Raw genomic sequence first — 22,447 nt, 5'->3', positions numbered from 1 at the left:
GGCAGGAGGACGTTGTTTCCATGGCCACACATTTGGGGGGACACAGGCACGTGAACACATATGATCAGTGTTGGTCAAGTTACTTGAAAAATAATAATAATGATAATAATAATAATGGATTGCATTTATAGAGCGCTTTACAATGCCACTATTCATTCACTCTCACATTCACACACTGGTGGAGGCAGCTACAGCTGCAGCCACAGCTGCCCTGGGGCAGACTGACAGAGGCCAGGCTGCCATATCGCGCCATCGGCCCCTCTGGCCAAAAAGAGTAATCACGAAAAAAGTAATCAGTAACTAATCACTGACGCGTTACAACGCGTTACAAGTAACGCGTTACTGCCCATCTCTGCATATGATATTTCCGCTGTTGCAGGCTGACTTTGGTGGATCACCCAAATATCACCCAGCCCCTCTCAGCGCGTGCACGCTGCTATCAGCTATAATCAGCTGATGTGAAGAAATGAAACTTAAGGAAACACAGAGCGGAGGAGGCGCAGTTAGAGATCCGCGGCGCACTCACACCCAGGATGGGGGTTCAGGGTCTGACCACCTTCTTAGACAACCACCAGAAGATTTACCGGGACGTCCAGTTCGGCAGGAGCCGGCTGGTGATCGATGGATCCAACCTGTACCACCGGCTGTACTTTGAGTCAGGTGAGCAGCTCCGGTCTGAACTCCAGGAGTCTGTTCAGTTTGTGAGCTGCAGGTTTATGCGCACCCTCTTTACTGACGTCATTAAGGTCACTGATTCTGCTGATAAGAAGTATTAGTACTATTACTTAATACTGCTGTTAATACAAACGGACGACCACCGGACAAACGGAGGTGTGACCGGCAAAAAATGTGTGTGTGCGCGTGTGTTTGTGTTATAGAAGCAAGAATTCGTTTTAAAATTCTTGTTCTAACATACAGAGCATTAAACGGCCGCAGATTATTTATCCAAGCTTCTTCTAAAACACTCTGCGGCTCGTGTCTCCGCGCACAGACTCTGTCGGTTGTTCCTCGAACCCGTCTGAAGACAACAGGGGGCGGAGCCTCCAAGTCTGTGGCACCACGGCTGTGGACCAGTTGATTCTGTGGATTCTTTTTAAAAGCAGTTAAAAACTTTTCTGTTCAAACAAGCCTTTTGTTGATCTACGTGTTTTATATTCTTCACATTTTTAATTTGCATTTAAACCTTTTACCTTGTGTATAATGTCTGTTGAGTGTACTGTTTATTATAATCTTTGTGTACAGCACTTTGTGACTGCCTGTCTGTGAAAAGCGCTTAATAAACTTTACTTACATAGTGCACGCGCGCACGTCTTCCCATGCGCGCACGTGTGATGAATGTTAAAACAGATAAGATTTTAAACGTGTCTGAGTCATTAAACCGCAGAATTATGAAACCTGACGCTGCTGTTGAGCTCTGCAGATGTTGCTCTGGTGTGTGATCTGGATGTTTGGCTTTCAGCTGTTTTACACTAATGCGTTACTGTAATAAAGTAAGGGATTACTATTGCAAAAACGGTAATTAGATTACCGTTACTTTCCCATAGGAACGCTGCCTTACTGCTTACTAAAACCGTGATTTTTTTGCGAGAATGTCTCACGACAGTGACGTAAGCGAGTGCGACGTTCGTGACAACAGCTGTGTGCAGATCAACAATGGATCATATATCGAGTGCAGAGAGAGTATGAGCGTGCAGCGTTTAAAGCGTGGAAGTACTGACCTTACTTTGAGTTTGATTCCATAAAAAGTGACAAAAACATTAGTGTCCGCTGTGCGTGGGAAGAAAACTTCTTTTTACAGCGAAAAAACCCCTAAACTTCCAACAAGCACCGAGTAGCTACCACGTAATGGGAAATTCACAGAGACACTCGCGGATTCTTCCACTGACCGCAGCACACCTGCACCAGGGTAAACCTCCGCCTACCCCACTCCTGCTTTACAGGTGAAAATAGAGCAACAGGACCACTGAGTCTTTGACTTTATTTATGTTCTGCTGTGTTTTACTTGCATCTATTTGAAAGACTGAGTGTAAACACACAAAATATTTTATTTTATTTTATGTGCAGAAAATAGGTTTGAATGTTAAACTAATTTCTTCCAGTCAGAGAATGTTGCAGATAATTAAATGTTTGCTTGATGCATAAAGTTAAAAGATTAAAACTGATAAAACAAGTTTTAAAAAGAGACTTTTCCATTTGATTACATTTTGTATGATGGATTATGCAGAAAAAGTAGAATTGGGCTGAAAGATCTATCGCTTTATCACCTCTTCAGGGTGTAAATCGTGTTTTTAAAAAGTAACTAAGTAACTAAGTAATTAATTACTTTTGAAAATAAGTAATCAGTAAAGTAACAGGATTACTTTACTGACTACGTTTTTGGGGAAGTAATCAGTAATTAGTTACTGATTACTTTTTTCAAGTAACTTGACCAACACTGCTCCTAACCAACCACAAAGTCACAGAGTTCAGAGTTTAGTGAGTTACTGACCCAGAATCAGCTGATGGTGCACTAAACTCAAAAACCTTCAGACTGTAGACAGTCACGTTTGATTCAGTCAGATCTGAACCCACAGACTGAGCTCATCAGGGGAGATTACTAAGCTCAGAGATCATTTTCCCAACCTGAGGAGTCGCCCCCTGCTGGAGGCCTAAGTCCCTACAGCTTCACTGTTCAGAACCAGAATCTATAAAAACCACATTACATTTAAATATGTGTAGTATGGAAGCCTTTAAGGTGCTGAGGGAACATCACAGGATCAGTATCTGAAGTACTGGTTTGAGTTCATGCACACTTTCATCACTCAGACGTGCTGAACATTACGCATGTCCTGGATATGTAAAACTACTCGCCTCAGTATTCTTTGACCTTCCTGACATCTTCTCGAGCTTCCTGATGTCACAGCATGGTGACAGCATTTGTTTCAGACAGTTTCTGCTTGATGTCAGTTCAGCATGGTTTGTCGCCACGTGCAAAACTGACTCTTGGAGTCTCTTTGTTGTGTTTGTTTTGGCTGATTCTTCAGGTCTGGACCAGAATCACGGCGGGGAGTATGCTGCCTATGAAAGCCTGATTGAGAGGTTCATCACAGCCCTCAGAACCTGCGAGGTCGATCCTTACATGGTGCTGGACGGAGGCTCGGACCACACCAACAAGAAGCTCGAAACTGTGACAAAAAGGGCAGAGCAGCGGATCGAAAGAGCCCATCGAGCAGCAAAGGACGGGGGTAAGGAAGACATCCGGCCAATTATGACCAAGTGGGTGTTCAGACAGACGCTGACCCGGCTGAAGGTCCCGGTCGCCCAGTGCTTTGGCGAGGCCGACCGGGAGATAGCCGCCCTAGCTGATAAGTGGCAGTGCCCAGTGCTTTCCAACGACAGCGACTTCTACATCTTCAACCTCTCAGCAGGATTGTTGCCCATCTCTTACTTCCAGTGGCAGGATGTAAAGGGGAATGGCTCAAAGAGCTACATCCCTTGTAAGAGGTACTATACCTCCAGCTTCTGCATCTACTTCGAAATCCAGCCCCAGCTCCTGCCCACCTTCGCTGCCCTGGCTGGGAACGACTACGTGAAGCTGCCGAAGTTTATCTGGAGTCGGTTTGCCCCAGACGCCAGTAGGCCTCAGAGCCGCCTGGAGGGCCTGCTGTGCTGGATGAAGGACTTTGAGCAGCCAGAGGACACCTTGAAGGCAGCAGTGGAGCTGATGGGAGGAAAGAGCCAGAACAAGGAGAAGATGCTGCAGAGTTTGTCTGTGGGGATGGAGGAATACAAACTACCTCGCAGCTCGCTGGTGGAGTTCTTCGTCCGTGGGGTTGTTCCTCCGTTCCTAGATGAGGTAATGATTCTCATTCAAGGAAAAATGTCCTTTATTGAGGTCTGTCGTTCCACTGAGGAGACCAAATGTCTTCCAACCTGGAGTGCAGAAGGTCAGTTCTGTTTTCTCATAGAGGCAAAGCTGTGACAGCAGTCATTGGTTTTTGAAGTCTTGCTTTGAAGCCTCAAGAATGCATTTACACAGTGCAATAATGTTTAATTTAGTAAAAACCTAAAACGAGTTACTGATCACATAAACTCATCTAGAAAGTGTTTACAGAGGTAAAGACAGGAAGCCGCTTCCCCCTACAGCTATCGCCACCTGCTGGCTACTGACAAGAATGCAGACATGACGGAGCTCCTCACTGGCCTCACTTTTCAGACCTGGAAACTGTGTCCATCTTTCCTGATGTCTGTGGCTGTTCCCTGATGAAGAACAAGACTCTGTACCATCTGAGTCTTTGACCCTTTGAAGTCAAACACTGTTTTAAGAAGTTTTTAGGTTTATATGTTGAGGACCTAGATCACATGTGAACTCAGGGATGGTTCAAGTTGTGGACGGCTTTTCTCCCCGGACCCAAAGTCTAGAAAAAAGGACTTTGGGTGATTTCTTCTTCTCAGAGACAGAGGTCCTCAGACGGTCTTTAAGTATAACGTGCTGGAAGGGTTCAGTGCTGCAGATGCAGGTGGAAGAGTCTGGAAATGGGAGCAGAACTCAGGACCATGGCTACAAGTTCAAGACTGGAAACAGTCTAAATGTCCATCTGACCATCGTCAGGTCCAAGAAGTTAGTGTTACTGATGGAACTAAGGCAAGCTTCTGTAGGGATCGGGCAAACGAGCCTTCAGATTAGTTCGTGACGATCAGTACATATGTTTTCTGACATATCCTAAACTCAAACGCCATAAATATCAGAATGGTTTTTGTTCTACCAGCATCTGCTCTGATCTTGATGCTTTATAACCAGAGCTGTAAATTTACAGACAGCTACTTTCACCAATTGCTACGAAGATTTCAGATACGAGCAGCAGAAAGGATGTTCCTCTGAAGGGTGTCCAGGCTCAGAGACAGGATGAGTAGTTCAGGCACTCAGGAGGAAAATAGAGCTGCTGGTCCTTTACATCTAAAGGACGTCTGGTTAGGATGTGTCCTGCCTGCTGTGCCTGTGAGCTGGATGTGGATGTGCTGCAGAACATGGGTGGACTGGAGGATTCTCCTAGCTACTGGCAATTACACTAGAAAAAAAACACTTAAAAAACATCAAAATGTCTTTTTTCCCACCAAAATGACAGTTTTACTCTCCTGAACAAAGGGTTAGGGAGTTGGGACATTTACACCTCAGAGGGTTTGTAAATGTAAATGTTACTTGAGGTAAATGTCTGGTAAAACCTTCGTGTCCTGGTCTCCAGGAGCTCATTGGTCGCATCCCAGATTGGATGCAGCTGTGTGTGATGCAGGCCCGGCTACCCGGGGACACCCTGGACGTACTGCTGCTGCACAGGCTGAGCCTCGGCACCCCCGTGGACCACAAAGACCTGCCCAGTGCTAACTTGACCTCCAGACCTCTCCGCCAGGTGATGTATGGGCTGCTGCTGGGCAAAGAGACGTCATATAAGGTGGAGGAGAGAGACAGGGAGGACCTCCAGCTGAAATTCATCCGAATCAAACCAACCTTCAGTCGAGTGGCTCAGCGGCTCCAGCTGAACTCACTGCATGAGGTGACAGTTTTAGTGGAAATGAACTGCGGTTTGTGTTTTTAATCCTCAGTGCAGCAAGCTAACTTTAATGTCTGTCACAATGTCGTTTCGACTCTTCGTCCGGCTGTCTCGTGGCCCCAGGCGCAGCTCTCTGAACGTCTGGAGGTCTTACTCGAGGCTCTCGGGGTGAAAGAGGAACTTCTGAATGAGCTGCCGCCTCAGCTGCGCCTCCTAGTGGCTGTGACCTGTTACTGGTGGAACAGAGCTCGGCCTCGTCCGGACCTGAAGCTGCTGAAGTCGTTGCTGCTGGGAATGAACCTCAAAGACACATCGCGACTCAGCGCAGGTAGGAAACACAACCAGAGGAGACGTTACCAAAGCCTGCAGTTCCTCTGGTGTCCAGCAGAGGCAGCAGTGAGTCAGTCCCCATAGAGTCCCATGTTAAAACTACAGCAGAAATAAACATGTTTACAGCCTGATACTGTTCTGTTCTCGGACATTCTCTGGACAGTGCTCACCTGTTTAAACTGGATTAAGGCTAAAGGTTTATTAGCAGCAGAGACGTGTGTGTGGACTGTATCATGGATATTATTACCTGTGAAATAATCTCCAGGCTCAGTTCAGTCCAGAAATAACAACCGTGTTAGTCTGTTTTACATTACACGACAAAGAAAGGTTCAAATCTACGATTCTGAAGATAAAATCAGCTTTTAAAACTTTGATTCTTCTGATCTTAGTTTTTATTATTATGTTTAGTTGAAGGTTTTTCTTCTTTCGGTGCTGCAGAAATCTTGTTGGTTTAAAAATGTTTCTAAATAAGTCCCTCTGTGTGTGTGTGTGTGTGTGTGTGTGTGTGTGTGCTTTGCAGTTGTCCAGGCTTGCTGTCATCAGAAGCCTGATGTGGGCGTGGCTCACTCCTTCAGCCAGTGGCAGGTGTGCATGAAGGACAGCATGCACCTGAACCAGCTGCTGGGCCTCCCTCTGCCTGAACCAGACGTCGCACGGTGAGGCGTTCTCTCAAAGCGCTTGTTCACGAGGTCGTTTGTAGGCATGGGGCAGATCAGTGTGCCAAACGTGCATAGGCGTGTTTTTATTATGGCGTGCTGTAGAAACCGTTACATGACTTCTTCTATGTGACGTTTGTGTTTGCGGAGGCTTTAATCAGTACAGTTCTGTACAATCGCTCTGCAAGATCAGTGACTCGCAGCTGTTTCACAGTATAAATGTGCATATGCAGGCAGACTCACACAGCTGTGTGTTTGCATGGAAAAGCCTCAATTGGCTCCTGATCCATGGATGGATGGAGCCCCTCCCTCACAGTTTGATGAAAAAGTGGCAGCAAAGAGCGGGGACTGTGTTGTAGAGTTTCAGGAGGTTCTCACATGAGCTCAGAGCGCTCTGGACTCGCCTGCTTAAACCAACATGTTTGTCTGGAAGGAGAAAGAGAGCAGAGCTTAGTTAAAGGCTGGTTTGGACAAATGATCCAGCAGAGCGAACATTCTCCATCTTCTCTTTATGATCTCCAGGTTCTATCAGGGGACGCTGGTCCACCAGCTGGTCCACATGAGGAGGACAGGGAGCAGACTGAAGCGTGTCCTGAAGCCAGATCAGGCCAGTGTGCAGCAGTACCGCGACATGCTGTCAGCCATCCACCGGCTCCGGCCCCGGCCCCGCCAGGGCTCCGAGTTCTCAGAGAGCGAGCAGGCAGAGAGGCGGGCTCTGAACGACCACACCAACCTCAGGCTGTTCCAGCTGGACTACGACGAGGAGACAGAGGCTCGCAGCTTGGCCCGGGCACAGGAAGACCTGCGGCTGGATGATCGGCTGCTGCTGAGAACTCGGTACAAAACCAAGGAGAGAAGGAATCGCTGCAACAAAGTGGAACTGAGCCGGAAGGAGGAGGGCCGAGGCATGGACCTCCTCTGACGGACCGTCGCTGGAACCGCCGTCAGCATCCACTCTGTCTGGCTTCAGCCCACTTTTTTTTAATTTTTTTTTTATAACTTTTTATTTATCATTTTACAGTATGGGAATACAAAACTTAAGGTCAGCATGGGAGACATTCACAGTTCCAGTAATAGCATCTACTTACATCATGGTAATATTCATTTATTCAGTGCAAAGGGGAGTACACAACCCATTTTTCCCAGAGCTTCTTAAATTTCTCGAGCTCGAGTCTAAGGACAAAGGTAAGCCTTTCCATTCCAAAAATTTCTTCCACTATCCCACGCCATTGGGCCGGAGTTGGAGGGTCTGCCTTTAGCCACCTACGGCTTCAGCCCACTTTCTCTCCTCTGTTGGCTCCTGTGCTCCAGACTCTTTATGGGACAAATATCTGCTAGTTTTTCCACAATCTGGGTCATTTCAGAGGATTTTACAGCCTTTTATTTGTGATTTTACAGGAAGCATGAATGTAAGTTTAATAAAAGGAACCTCATCAATAAAGATTTAAATGTTTCTGACCCCCAATCTTTTTTTCCTGTCCTGTCTGAAGGATAAGAAAAATGCCCAACAGATTTCTTTTACTGCTCCTGCTATACTGGTCCACTTGATTGTCATATTTATCCAGTCTTTATTATTATTATTATTATTATTATTATTATTATTATTATTATTATTATTATTAGTATTATTAATTTTGATTTTATTTGGAGTTATTACAGGACCGGGCGATGGGAAACAGAAAGAAAGAGGGCAAGAGAGAGAGAGAAGACAGCAGGGAAACCATGGCAACAGCCAACCTCAGCATCAGCAACAGTCAATACTAAACATGAATGTTACTGAGCAGCACACAGGACTGATAACGCACGAGATGTTTGGAGACAGCAGCCAACCCAGACAGTGTGTGTCTGTTTACACCTGTGTGTGAGCGCTTGTGTTCATCAGGTTTCTCCATGTAAGTGTCTGATAGTGGGAGTGGGGAGCCATGGCCCCGCCCCCACAAGTCCTTAGGCAGGCATGGAGGAGATCCCCCCAGAGCCCGAGGAGGACCGACTCCCATCCAGGGCCGTCGTCTGTGGCTCTTCTGCGCAGCTGCTGTCTCTGCTGCTATTTTCGGGGACTTCTCATTTTAAGGACAAATTTGCGTCACACTTGGATCAATTCTTGCTTTTTCAGAACGTCTCACCGCGCTCCTCATTTCAGTTTGTTAGAACATCACATTTGTGACAAGTTACTAAACATGTGGACACCAGATGGCGCTCTGCGGTGATCACAGCATCGTAAGTGTTTGTTTGGACCCGTGCAGCTGCAGATCATAAATCAGCTTCTGAAAAACACATCTGGGTGTTTCAGCTTGTTGGAAGTGCGTCGGGCATTTTGCAGTATTTTGGTTGCAGACTGACGTAATATGACGAAGGTTTCAGGCATTTTACGAAACGCACGCGGCGCCCACAGGACATCAGAAGATCTGTCCGGTGGGTTGATTCTCAGGTTCGTGTTTGGCTCGGTGCTCTCGTACTGTCAAGTACTTGTAATCATTTACAGTTTTTTCTGATTGCTTAAGCACATTTTTTGTAACTATTGGCTAATTTTGCAAAACTCTTCACACAAATAAGAAAACCTGTCACCCAATCATCAAAACATTGTAGTTCTCTTGCAAAAGCAAACACAGCTAGATTAACTCTCCACACCTTCGTAAAAATGGTGTTTCCGTATCAAACAGTACACACAAGCCATCATCTCCTAAGCACACAATGCACCAACTGCACACTGATGGTATGAATACAAAACACATCTGGCTTTTGCTTTCTCTGTGCACAAGGTAGGCCATGTCAGTTTGAGCTCATACTTCTGTCATAGATCCATAAGCATAGAGGGATCCAAACTTCAAGTACTGGTGTTTAGTCAAACACATCAAAACAAACACAAGTGTTTATTTCCAAGTATAGGATTATTTGCAGTCGCCATAATGACTCTATGGGTTACTTGGTCTGCAGTGAACATGCTTCCTCTGCCCCAGCATCTGGTCATCTAGCAATTCTGTAAAGTAACAATTTCAGTATTTTTACATCAATGGTATTGGTGTGTTTCTCATTGGCATATGGCAGTGCTACAGATCTTTGTGCGAAGTGACTGTACTCACCGATTCTCATTTCAAGATGTCCTTATGGTGCTTGCTACAGTGTAGCGGCTCGAGTTAGGCTGGACCCGTTGGCCAGCTACCCTCAGGGTCATTCCACGGTTGATTACATGGTCCACTATTGTAGCTCTGATGTCATCAGCAATTCGATTTCTTACTCTTCCTACCCTTCCTCTGCCCCCTCCTCGTCTTCCTCTCCCCCTCCTCGTCTTCCTCTCCCCCTCCTCGTCTTCCTCTTGCTCCTCCTTGTCCTTGTCGTCCTCTTCATCCTACTTCTTCACCTCCACGTCCTCTTCCTCGGCCTCCTCTACTTCTCACTCTTCCTGCTCCCTCCATTGTACTCCGCACACACAGCTTACCTGTATTATAGTGCTTAGGCTGATTGCAAAGTGACCTAATTATCTAAAAAAGTTTTCACATGTGAAAGTGTGCCAGACAGTTGGCAAATTAGTGTTAATGATAGCTATACATGTGTATACTTTTGCTAGGAGTGTGTTGGAAATTTGGTAATTGAGTGTTGTGCAGTGAATTGTGCCTACAGTTTTGCAAAGCGTGTGTTACAAAATTGCAAACTGAGTGCAAAGCAGTTTTTGTGCTTTTAGTTTTGCAAACTCAGTGAGTGGTTTTGCTATAAGTCTGAATAGTTTTAGAGATTGTGCTACAGGAATCACAGTTAGGGTTTAAGCATTCAGAAAAAACTGTAATAACAGCCATAACCTTAGGGAAAGATTTAGTATTCAAAAACACTTAAAGTCCATAAAGCAGACGCACTGATTCTGCAGAATCCTAAACAGACATTACCTGATTCATGAATCATCCCTTTAGTGTCACAGCTGGAAACAGCTGGATAGTTTTATATCTAATAAAATATAAAGAAATGAACATTTTCAAATCAGCGGTTTGCAGAACAAAGAACAAAAATTTCCACACGAATCCTAGAAAGTAGCAGAAAGGACATAAAAACTGTACTGCAGTGCATAAATGTACAGCACTCCTCGCCTCTGTGCACGTTGATCTGAGCGTGCTCAGCTGCGTGCGTGAACGACGCTCTGCTCGTGTTTCCATTAAAGAAAAATCGATTCGATTTTAGCAAAGAGTGTGAAATTCAGAGCAAACAGAAGCAACAGTGTGAAGACAAAGAGTTTGTCTGCGTTTGCTCTCTCCGGCCGTCACGTCGTCTAAAACAAGTCCTTAAAGCAGCCGACTCTGGTTGTGAAACAATAATCACAATAACTGATGATTTAATTTATTTTTTACCTGAAAACAAAGAAAAAAATCATTTTTATGAGGTTTTTATCAGACTTAAATTTGAAATGGAATAAAATAAATTGTGTCAAAATGTTTGAATTAAGTTTTAATTAAAAGTGGGGAAAAATCCACTTCATATTAATCAAGTATCAATCAAACCAGATGGGGACATTTTTGACCCCTGAGGACCACAGCTGTGATTATGTGCTGCCATTTAAAATTTATAAACGCTTCAAAAAAAACTTTCTCACTAAAGTTCAACATACAGCACTCTGTAGTTGGACAAATAGTAAAATTTATCTAAACAATTAAATATTTTATTGTGTCATTTTGTTTTCGCTCAAAATCAAAGTATGCTTTATGTAAACAAGGTCTGGTGGCCATAGAACAAATAATGTAGGGTAAATTTTGTGTTAATGTGTTGGTCTTAAGTTAAACTAAGGTGTAACACTGAATTGATTGACAATTTATACTTTATACTTTAAAAAACACTCGAAGTGGGGACATTTTTGACCCCTGAGGACCACAGGTGTATGGAAATCGGGAGGACATTATGAGGGTTAAAGAAGCTTCTTTATAGAGCCCGAGAAGTGAAAACACATGAAGGTAACTGCATGTAGTGGCTTCTCCTTCCTTAAGTAGTCGTTCTGAATACTGACTTGTAAATGAGGTGGTAGGAACAGACGTGCTTTTCCAGCATAAACCTCGTGTGCAGAGATGTGTTGTTCGAAATGAGCTCATGGAAGCTGCTATGATTTCATTACAATGTGTAAGTGTGTCTGAATAAACACAAAATAACCAAAGTTAAAGATGAATTTCACAGTAACATCACAGTGAATGATCCAGGCTGCGATTACTGTTTCACACAAATCTGGCTGCGCTCTGCACAAGACAGACGTTAGAAAACAAAGAACTCAAGCAGCTTGTTTGTTGGCGGTGGTTCATCACCTCGAGGTGCTCCAGCTTCCTCCCACAGTCCAAACACATGCATGGAGTTTCATTTGGCCCCCAGCCCTCCTCCTCCCCCTGCAGTGGGGATGCCATAATCTGCAGTTTGTTCTGTTAAAGGAAGCTTTTTCCGTGCTCTCAGTCTGAAGTGTTTACAGCAGCTGTTCAACATCACACTGCTGGAATAAAAACTACTTCCTGTTGAGTTTCCTCTGCACGCAGAACGCTGTGTGCGCTCACGATTGTGATCCAGATGAACTGACGCGTGCTTCTTCATCATCAATGTGCTTTGCTACGGGATCCGTGGGTACCTCAGTACAGTGATGCATGGAGGCAACTTTACTGCAGCCACAGAAATCCTAAACTGGGAGAAAGAAAGCGACACCGCTGGATCACAGCAGCAAAACAGAAGGAAATAAGATGGATTTCATTTTTCATTCTATCGGACAGATTTGCTGCAAATATTTGTGATGCTGCAACCACGGGGTGACCTAATAATGCGCTGCAATAACAGTGCAGTAAAAACAACATTCAGCATGAATTACTGCCTCCAAGATCCAGTGCGAGCTCAGGCAAGTGTTCAACAGCGAGGCCGTTCAGATGGACGACAAGAGGCTGAAGGAGAACCTGCTGTTGCGATAACAAATGACTCTTCTGATAGAAATTGCTGAGCAAAAGCTTGGGAGGACTCAGCTGCAGATGTATCCAGTGGAGAGATGCATCAGAACAAACTGCCCATGACGGTGAAGTCTGTGACAGCTGACTGTAGCATGTGCAGGAGAGCACAAGCCATCCCAGCACACTGCAGCACGCAGGCATCGGTGTGACGCTCGCTGTGCGCACTGCTGAGAAACAGGCGCTGAGCTCCCCGTCAGTATGTGACTGATGGGTTACAGTGATGATGATGATGACATCACTGGTAACATTTTGTCCTGAAAGCAGAAAAAAGTAGAGACGTTAAGCAGAGGCCTCTCTGTCTCTCCTCTACATCCATCCATCCTCACAGGTGATTGGATGCTTTACCTGCTCTTCACAATCAATAGCAAAGCTAATAATGAGAGCGGGCACAGCTGATAGACAGAAACAGCCCGGTGAGAATCTATCCGATCTTCTCCACACATCCTCGCCCCTTCGTACAGTCCGCTCTTCTTCAGCTTCCCTTCTGTCAGTTCCACCTGCTCGCCTGACTACCATTGGACTCAGAGCCTTTAGTTGTTCTGCCTGAGACTTTGGATGCACTTCCAGTTGCTCTACGGACCACACACTGTCTCACCACTTTTAAATCACTACTCAAAACCCATCTGTTTAGAATTGCATACACCTGATCTGTCTTAGGCCATTTTTACCTGCTCAGTTTTTATATTTACTTTTATGACTGTTTATGTCTAAATTTTATCTACCATGTTTGCTATATATACATTTTTCTTGTGTTTTTTATGGTGTTGTTTACGTGTTACTGTAAGGTGACCTTGAGGGTCTGAAAGGCGCCTATAAATAAAAAGTATTATCATTATTATTATTATTATTATTATTATTATTATTATTATTATTATTATTATCATTACAAATCAGACAAAAACAGATGCAGCAGGATCACAAACAGACACATGTTGGCTACATGTTGATGCTAAATGACTAAAATCACACGTGCAACACTTTCTACATATTTGACAACAGAAGAAGAACACAAACAAAGTTGGAATGTATTTTTAATTATTTTAAATTTTTATTTTATGCCAAATTAGATATTTTGCATAATCAAGCACCAAATCACAAAGTCTCCTCCCTGTTTGTACTGTAAGGTCAAAACCCTACAGTACTACAGAGAACCCCAACAATCAAACGATCCCCCTCTGAGCAAGCACGAGGCGACTGTGGGGAAGAAAAACTCCCTTTTAACAGGAAGAAACTTCCAACGGAACCGGGCTCAGAAGGGACGGCCATCCGCTGCGACCGGTTGGGGGGATGGAAATCAAAGAGGAGACGAGATGGCGTGAACTACAGTTGTTAGAATTTGGATTTGGTGCTAAAATTCTGCTTCAAGATGTTAAAAGAAGCAGGGCGGCGGGGAAAAGCCAGGATGGTCATTTCAATCATCTCTGGCTTCAGTGAACCACCTGAAGGGTTTTCGCAGAGTTTTTCCCAACGCTGAAAAAAACCTGGAAATTTTGGACTTTTTGGGAGGACCGGGGATGACTCCGAGGTGCATTTTTAGATGCTTTGTCAGAACCTCATCAAAAGACGCATCCTTTGCCATCGCAGCCTTTAACACAGTGTCTGGGGAGCCAAACTCCTTGATGAGGCATTTGGTCATTTTCTTGATGAACTTTTTCTTGTCCTTCATCAGACTTGTGACGGACTCTGTGCTGCTGAGTTCAGGCTGCATCAGATCTCTCAGACGCTTGAGGATCGCGTCAGGTTCTTTTGTAGTACATGCTGCACTGGCAAAAAAGTGCTGAGTTTCAGGTTTGGATTTTCTGATGACTCTCATCATGAGGAGAACGGCGAGGTCACTGGAAATTTTCTCAGCATCAGAAGATGACGCTGATACAGACCTCATCTCTGACATGTCAGAGGAATCCTTGGGTGAGCCTGAAACACTGGCAGAGCGTTTTTGTGGGGAAATGCTCCCAGACTTTGGTGACTGATCAGGTGTCTGATCAGGTGACTGATCAGGTGACTGAAAAGGTACCACAAAGCATTTTTCTGGGGTAATGCTCCCAGACTTTGGTGACTGATCAGGTGACTGATCAGGTGACTGAAAAGGTACCACAAAGCATTTTTCTGTGGTAATGCTCCCAGACTTTGGTGTCTGATCAGGTGACTGATCAGGTGACTGAAAAGGTACCACAAAGCATCTTTCTGGAGTAATGCTCCCAGACTTTGGTGACTGATCAGGTGACTGAAAAGGTACCACAAAGCATCTTTCTGGGGTAATGCTCCCAGACTTTGGTGACTGATCAGGTGACTGAAAAGGTACCACAAAGCATGTTTCTGGGGTAATGCTCCCAGACTTTGGTGTCTGATCAGGTGACTGATCAGGTGACTGATAAGGTACCAGAGAGCATGTTTCTGGGGTACTGCTCCCAGACTTTGGTGTTACAGGTGTCGGAACAGATTCTCTTCCACTTCCATCTGAATCTGTGCTGGTTTCCTTTGTTGGGATCTTCGTTCTTTTAATAATGTTCTGGATTTCTTCCACAGCCACAGAAATTTTGTCCTCAATCAGGTGATCTTCGTCTTCGTTCTCCACCCAGAGTAAAAGTTTTTGTACAAACTTTTCTACTGCGTCTTCTACGAGCACATAGAGGACTTCAGCAGAAAAGGGAGGCTTGGATCCATGTGCTGGTTGTGGAGTCCTGCAGATGACGGTGTCAGACAGGGATCTACCCATTACAGGTTCGGGGACTTGATACCGTCGATCCGTCATAAGTAGATCAAACATTTTTGCCGTTAACTCCACAGTGAAATCTCTGGTTGCTCCACCAGTTCTAAAGTTTTCCACTGTTTTGTGGATGCTGAAGAGTTTTTCTTCCTTTGTTAATTTCTCATACAACTGATTAACGTCTGATCTAATCGCGTCGAAGTCGACGGGAGAGGAGCGTATGTAACGGAGCAGTGTGTTTCGGCTGGAAACCGTACTGTTATCAGAGGGCACCGTGTCACCTTTGGGGTCCTTGCAAATGTTTTTCAGACAAACAAGAAATTTTCTGTTTGCCTTTATTACTTTTCTCAGGTCTTTTTTCGTTGTTTCAAATTGTTTTCTGGCAAACATGGAAAAGCGCTGTTTGCGTGCTTTGAGCCGGGAGTGAGAGGTGGATTGCAAACATCTGGAGAAGAAGTCTCTCAGCTTGTTGGTAATTAATCCTGCATTAAAGGCAGGACTCCTCTCACAGGGCTCTTCGCTGCTTACATCCATGTCGCCAATGATCTCATTTACGATGTCAGCTGCAACCACTTCTACTGGGGTTGCAGCCCGGAAACTTTGGCTTCCTGCGGCTCGTTTTGTTTCGTCCTTTTCTGTTAGAGTTTCTTCCTCATCTTCATCTGTCATCTCTCCATCTGAGCTCCTTGATGACAGAATCACAGAAATCTCTTTGATTGCTGATTGCACGGACATCTTTGAATCCGTACTTTCTGTACCGGAATCAGAGCCGCTCGACAGCTCACGCGCGTGCCTTTTAAGGCACGAGGCAGCGTGGCAAACCATGCGGTGCAGCTTTTTAATATCACTACATTTGCCGCTGACATAAACGGCGGGGTCTTGCGGGAGATCGGGGCTTTCTCTAACGAGTTTGACCGTTGAGCTGACCTTTTCGGAGATCTCTTCCTCAACCATCCGTGTCAGCTCGTCAGTGCTCTCAGGTCGCTGTTCCAGGACGTTAAGAGCGCCGGCGATGGCAGCTGAGATGGAGTCTCCGAGGGACGGGCTTATTTTCCCCGCACCTAAAGGCTCCGGATCTTCCTTCATCATGCGATCCTGAATAACAGGAAGGGCATTTTTGAGGATTCTGCTAGAGGCGGTCTGAATGATTTCACAAATCATATCAGCGAGCACCGCTCGGACGCCTGAGTCGCATGTGCCACTTTCTATCATGCTCCACTCAGCTCCAGAGAGCCTTTGGAAGCACCTGTTGAAAGGTGGCATAATCTGGTCTGGTGTGACCACGACTGTATTTTCGTTTTCGCTGCGTGTTGACATGGTTGTATCGCACATTAGATTTTCTGGGTTTGAGAGAACAGCTGGATAATTTCCTTGTTGGGAGAACGCCGACTGTTGAACATTTGCAAACAGGTGAGCAGTGATGTTTCTGTGTGAGCGCTCCTATTTAAAGCTTTCCCTGCCTGTGACGTGGCTGTGACGATCAAAGCAGAAGCTGATTCCTTTGATCTGCCAGTGACGCCACACAGAACGCACGAGCGCACGGATAGAAGCCGCGCCCTCACCATATCCCAGGATTCACTGCGAGTCAGCGGTTGAAGAAAAATGGCGGACGGCCGAAGTGAAGCGCAGAAATACCGTCTTCAAAGTGAGCGCGGCGCTTTTGTCCCACTGCAAATATACCGCGGAACAAATGTTAGCATAATGAAAAGTCTTAAAGTCGCATTTAGCGACCCTTCGGCTAAGTTACGTGACGTTAGTGAGGTCGCGTTTAACGCGCTCTTTCTCCGTTAGTTCGTTCAGGTTTCTGCCGAAGCTCCGTCTGTTTGTCGCCGTGAAGCCAAACGTACTTAAACGGTTCAGGAAACACCGAGCAGACGGTTGAGCAAATATGTGGCCCGCGAACTGCGGTGAGGACGCAGACTCAAGCATGCTGTGCTGCAGTTTGTCCTTAAAGAGCTCTCATCCTGTTTAAAGCGCTAACAATGAGACAGACAGTAGATGGAGAAGTCCTCCTGCTGTTTCCTGCTGTTGTTGTCAGGCTTATATCAAACAACCCGAGTCTGTCACCTTTGTTATAAAGACCAACACTCTGCAGGATCCTGTTTCTCTCTGATTCAAACACATAAAGTGTGTCTTTGTGACGATAAGAGGAAACGGTGTTTTCATCCTGCAAGTTCACACAGATTTGATAAACTTCTGCTGCTTTTGTTGCTGACTGCTGTGGTTGATTTCCTTCTGCAAGTGTCCAGAGTCAGAAGAGCCTGAGAAGGTGAGAGGAGACGGAGGCTCTCCACCCCTGATGAGACACCAGGACAGATCCAGGACAGTGTGAGGAGGAGGAGCCAGCAGCAGCTGAGAGATGCAGAGGAGAGCAGACAGCTCTCTGTAGTTGAGGGACTGCTAAAAACACTGAAAACACTTTTATATTTGCTTCCTGTATCTGCAGAAGCATCTCCAACACAACCTGTAACAGCTGCATACAGGAACCACTCACTGCTGTTCGTCCTGCAGGATCTGACAGGGAACCAAGGAAAAATAAGGGAACCACAGACAACTTTGATAATGCTTTGATTTATCCAGAATATATGTAGTTCAAATGTTGTTTTCATCAGTGGGATTGTGCTGGTTTCAGTGGGGAAAGTGTGCAGCTCATTTAGACACAAAGTTGTCCCTTCATAAGATAAGATAACCTTTATTAGTCCCACACGTGGGAAATTTGTAAAGTGTGTCAGTATTTTCTAAAGATGTTTCTGTATCATCTCTCTGCTGTTAGAGCCTCCAAACATCAGCCTGCTTATGCTCTCACATCTGCAACATCTGAAGTAAATTATGCTGCACAGTTTTGTCATCAATAAGAGAAGATTTACTGCATCAGTTTGTCTTCATTTCATCTGAAACACACACGGATCAAATCTCTGACTTTATTTTTGGGATATTGCCCTTAAATGTAACTAAAGCTTTCACACAGGGCTCGTAAATGATATGAAATAGAAACAAATACCTTGAATTTTGACTGAAATGTCATATTTGATTCCACCACTGAGCTTTCTTTGTGCAGAATCAGAATGGGTTTTATTTCCAAATGTTGAGCAGCTTTACAACATTAGCAAATTGCTGCTTAGTGCAAAACATACTGTCAGACAACGCTGAAAGAAAGCAAAACTGAAAAGTGCTCAGTAGATATATACATGATAGCAGGTGATGCTCAGTGCAAGCATGGAGTGATGCAGTGAACAGTGTAGGCTCACTGTGTTCTGTATCTAGTAAATATCAATGATGTCACTCCTGATACGTTTGTACCATCAAACTGAAATGAGACTAGTGTCAGCAGCTACACTAGCAAACTGTTTTACTAAGCTTAGCATCATTGTTGTCTACGGCGACTCAGCGCATGGCTGTAATGTTCTCTCACGCAGCTGAAACGACAGTTTTCACATAGAAAACAGTTTAACTCAGAACTGGGTGCTTTTGTGTTGAATCGTTTTCATGATGTCTGTTTGTCGGCTGCGCTCGCACAGGATGGAAATACAGGTTTAAAAAGACCTCGAGTCCTTTTTCATGTACTCGTGGTGGCTGCAACTACTCAAACCTTCAAAACACAAAACTAGAATGTTGCCAACTGGTTGTTAAAGAGAATAATCCAAAGCAGACTTCAGGTTTACCCTCATTTCTGATCTTCTCTTGATCTTACACATCATCAGATATGAGACCGAGTGCTCTGTCATGTGGATAGTCAAGTTTTCTGAGTCCTAACGAAGGAAATCTAAAGGTTTCCATCGAATGAAACTAAAGACTGAAAATAAATAGAGGAGCGCTCTCTCCTTCCTCGGCACCGCCGGCGTCGAGCAGAACAGACCCACGCTGACTCCCGGCAAAGGTGGACTTCTCCGTCACCACGGGCAACGAGCTGGCATCCGGCTGCCGTGGCAACACCGTTCACCGTGTGATCACTGCAACAGGTATGTCTTGTATCAACATGACCACCTGCAGCACATCCAATAATGATATTTAACCAACTTTATTTTTTGCATTTCTTGGTATTTCTTTGTGAAGCACTTCGTGATCTTCGCATCGTGAGGCGCTACACAAACCACATTTTATTTACTTTCAGTGAAATTTAGTGGTGACTTTAAAATCAGTGCATTTTATTTGTCTGTGACTGAGCCTCCATCTTTGGGAGTGGTGCTGTGTGAGACTGTCAAAGCACGTTTTGCACTTTTAGAGGAGATGCACTAAAACTGTAACATCATTAAAAAGACGCTGAAGCCAAACAAACAAAGAACAAAATAAAAACTGTTTGTTCTCTATGATTGGAACTGACATGTGAAATGTGTCGGGTTGTGTCGTCATCATCACTGATTTGTTTGGAGGAGTCGAGCTTGAACGCTCTTTTGTCCCAATTCTAATAATGACAACATTATTCAAATAAGACTGAAGTGGTCGGGCAGAGAATCAGCGCTGTATCCATGCAAACACATGCACAGCAAGCAAACCTCGGCCTTGGATTCAAATGAAGACGCAAACATTTCCAAGTGCGTCCATCTTTGCTGATGATGCAGCAGACACGCTGACCTCCAGTCAGGAGGAGGAGCATGTTCTTCCTCTCACAGACACTGAAGCCTGAAACCGAACAAAGTAGATAAAATCAGAACAGTAGATAAAATCAGTAGTTAAATGTAAGTTTTGAAATTTAAGCTTAAAGTGTGGATTTGGTGCTTTATTCAAATGCAGCTGAGAACAGGTGAGTCTTCAACCTGGATTTAAATAAACTGAGTGTTTCAGCTGATCTGAGGCTTTCTGGGAGTTTGTTCCAGATATAAGGAGCATAAAAGCTGAATGCAGCTTCTCCGTGTCTGGTTCTGACTCTGGGAACTGATAAAAGACCGGATCCAGATGACCTGAGGGATCTGGAAGGTTCATACTGGGTCAGGAGGTCATTGATGTATTTTGGTCCTAAACCATTCAGAGCTTTATAGACCAGCATCAGAACTTTAAAGTCTATCCTCTGACGGACAGGCAGCCAGTGTAAAGACCTCAGAGCTGGACTGATGTGGTCCACTTTTTTGGTCTTAGTGAGGACTCGAGCAGCAGAGTTCTGAATGAGCTGTAGTTGTCTGACTGATTTTTTAGGTAGACCTGTAAAGATGCTGTTACAGTAATCAAGCCTACTAAAGATGAATGCATGGACTAGTTTTTCCAGGTCCTGTTGAGACATCAGATCTTTTATCCTTGATATATTCTTGAGGTGATAGTAAGCTGACTTTGTTATTGTCTTAATGTGTTTTTCTAAGTTTAGGTCTGCATCCATCACTACACCCAAATTTCTCGCCTGGTTTGTGGTTTTTAGATCTATAGATTGAAGTTCTCTGGTGACCTGTAATCGTTTTTCTTTGGCGCCAAAGACTATTACCTCAGTTTTGTTTTTGTTTAGCTGGAGAAAATTGTGGCACAACCAGTCATTGATTTCCTCAATGCATTTACCAAGAGCCTGTACAGGGCCTCGGTCTCCTGGTGACATTGTGATATATATTTGTGTGTCATCTGCATAGCTGTGATAGTTTATTTTGTTGTTGTTTATAATCTGTGCCAGTGGGAGCATGTAGATGTTAAACAGAAGGGGTCCCAAGATGGAACCTTGGGGAACTCCACATGTGATACTTGTCTGCTCAGATGTGAAGTTACCTATTGATACAAAGTATTTCCTGTTTTCTACGTATGTTTTGAACCAGTTTAGTACAGTTCCTGAAAGACCTGTCCAGTTCTCCAGTCGTTTGAGTAATATGTTGTGGTCAACTGTATCAAATGCTGCACTGAGATCCAGTAAAACTAGGACTGACATTTTTCCACTGTCTGTATTCAGACATATGTCATTAAACACTTTGGTCAGAGCGGTTTCAGTGCTGTGGTTCTGTCTAAAACCTGACTGGAAGGCATCGTAGCAGTTATTCTGTTTTAAGAAGTAACTGAGCTGTTGAGAAACTGCTTTTTCAATGGTCTTACTTAAAAATGGGAGATTTGAGATCGGCCTGTAGTTGTTCATTTGTGTCTTGTCAGGATTGTCCTTTTTCAGTATAGGTTTGATTACAACTTTTACTGAAATTAAATTACAATGTTTTAAATGAAATGAACGGGCACTTATTTAAATAATTCCAAATGTATCAAATTAATGACACATTTAATTCATTATTTAATGTCGTATTAAATTTATTCATTTTGTCACTCCTGGCCCTCCATACTCTCACTGCTGCTGTCCCATTCCTGCACATTACCGCCCTCTTCTGGCCACACTGGGTTATTACCTCTGCCACGTGCCGCTGATTTATTAAGATCTGTTTTCAAAAGCACCTGAAACAGACAAACCCGACTTTCAGGCGAAGTTTACTTTCATTTACACAAAAACGCTGAACACGGATTAATTTTTAAAATATGAACTTTATTAACAAAAATCAGCCCTCAGACTTTTCTCGTAATCAAAGCTTTTGTTTAAAAAACCGTCTTGATTAAACCCACATCACTAAAACTTCCCAGCGTCCAGGAAATGATTCGCTCCTGTTTGTGAGATAAATAAAATTTCACACCAGAACCCATCAGGTTATCAAAATAAATTAAAGATCGCAACATGATTTCCTCCGCTGATTGATCTGTGATTGGTGCTGTACCGTCACACCGCAGACGCTCCCACAGAGGACGCAAAATACAACGTCCACCTCGTGTAGAGAAGCGAGCCCAATAGTGGTCACCGCCGTCTAAACTAAAACAGAACAGGAAGAGGCCACGGAGACGCCCCGAAGTCCGATTTCATCCTAAATGACGGGGCAGGAAGAAGTGGCTCGGACCGCGGCGCAGAGAGAGAGGCTCTAGCTTAACGGCCGCGGCCGGTCGACACAGGTCCAGACCGCTAACCCCGCCCCTTGAGGCCAGGCGCCTCCTCCAGTGCCTGACCGGAGTCTCGTCCCCGTCTGAGGATCTCAGAAAAAAAGTCTTTGAGGTTCAAAGAAGTCAGTGCCATCAGGACAGAGATGCTCCATCACCTCCACCCTCCTCTTCATCCTCCACACACCAGAGTCCGTCAGCCTGGACAGCGAGGGGGGCGGGGTCATACTTCGTGGAAGAAGTCAGAGGGGGGGCTCTTCTCCACCCCTCTCCACCTCTCCACCTTCTTGATGACCTCAGATACGGCGCAGACGGAGGAGGTGAGGGACACGAGGAAGACGAGGTCTGCAGAAAGACAAAGAGAAGGAAACGGTCACAAGAACTCGAGCAAAAAGAAAAAAA

General features: G+C 44.7%; 2 protein-coding genes and 1 long non-coding RNA gene across 6 annotated transcripts in view; 2 read left to right on the top strand and 1 right to left on the bottom strand.

Moving 5' to 3' along the window:
- The first annotated feature begins 355 nt into the window (after nucleotides 1–355).
- On the top strand, nucleotides 356–7,973 carry aste1a (asteroid structure-specific endonuclease 1a). Of its 3 annotated transcripts, none has more exons than XM_004572103.5 (6): nucleotides 356–660; nucleotides 3,024–3,835; nucleotides 5,223–5,531; nucleotides 5,652–5,856; nucleotides 6,379–6,514; nucleotides 7,037–7,973. In XM_004572103.5, the coding sequence occupies exons 1-6, from the start codon at nucleotides 534–536 to the stop codon at nucleotides 7,434–7,436; spliced, it is 1,989 nt and encodes a 662-aa protein (XP_004572160.2). In that variant the 5' UTR covers nucleotides 356–533; the 3' UTR covers nucleotides 7,437–7,973. The 3 variants fall into 3 exon arrangements, with proteins under 3 accessions (XP_004572160.2, XP_076742625.1, XP_004572159.2); XM_076886510.1 differs by lacking the exon at nucleotides 356–660 and adding an exon at nucleotides 669–1,940; XM_004572102.4 differs by lacking the exon at nucleotides 356–660 and having other exon boundaries at nucleotides 2,007–3,835.
- An 8,850-nt stretch (nucleotides 7,974–16,823) lies between these two features.
- LOC143419509 (uncharacterized) lies at nucleotides 16,824–18,179 on the top strand. The gene is made up of 2 exons (XR_013099501.1): nucleotides 16,824–17,079; nucleotides 17,415–18,179. It is a non-coding gene; the product is annotated as an uncharacterized LOC143419509 (long non-coding RNA).
- A 3,405-nt stretch (nucleotides 18,180–21,584) lies between these two features.
- The window catches only part of LOC101479414 (calcium-transporting ATPase type 2C member 1), a 26,719-nt gene continuing 25,856 nt past the window's right edge, over nucleotides 21,585–22,447 (bottom strand). For both annotated transcript variants that reach the window (XM_024804162.2, XM_024804163.2), the window contains exon 27: nucleotides 21,585–22,390. In XM_024804162.2, coding sequence (XP_024659930.2) covers nucleotides 22,269–22,390 — 122 coding nt within the window. In that variant the 3' untranslated portion in view covers nucleotides 21,585–22,268. The remainder of the gene's footprint in view (nucleotides 22,391–22,447) is intronic.

This window comes from Maylandia zebra, linkage group LG1 (genome assembly GCF_041146795.1).
Source record: "Maylandia zebra isolate NMK-2024a linkage group LG1, Mzebra_GT3a, whole genome shotgun sequence".
In the NCBI taxonomy this organism is placed as follows: Eukaryota; Metazoa; Chordata; class Actinopteri; order Cichliformes; family Cichlidae; genus Maylandia; species Maylandia zebra.
This window is presented reverse-complemented; position numbering and strand designations above follow the sequence as displayed.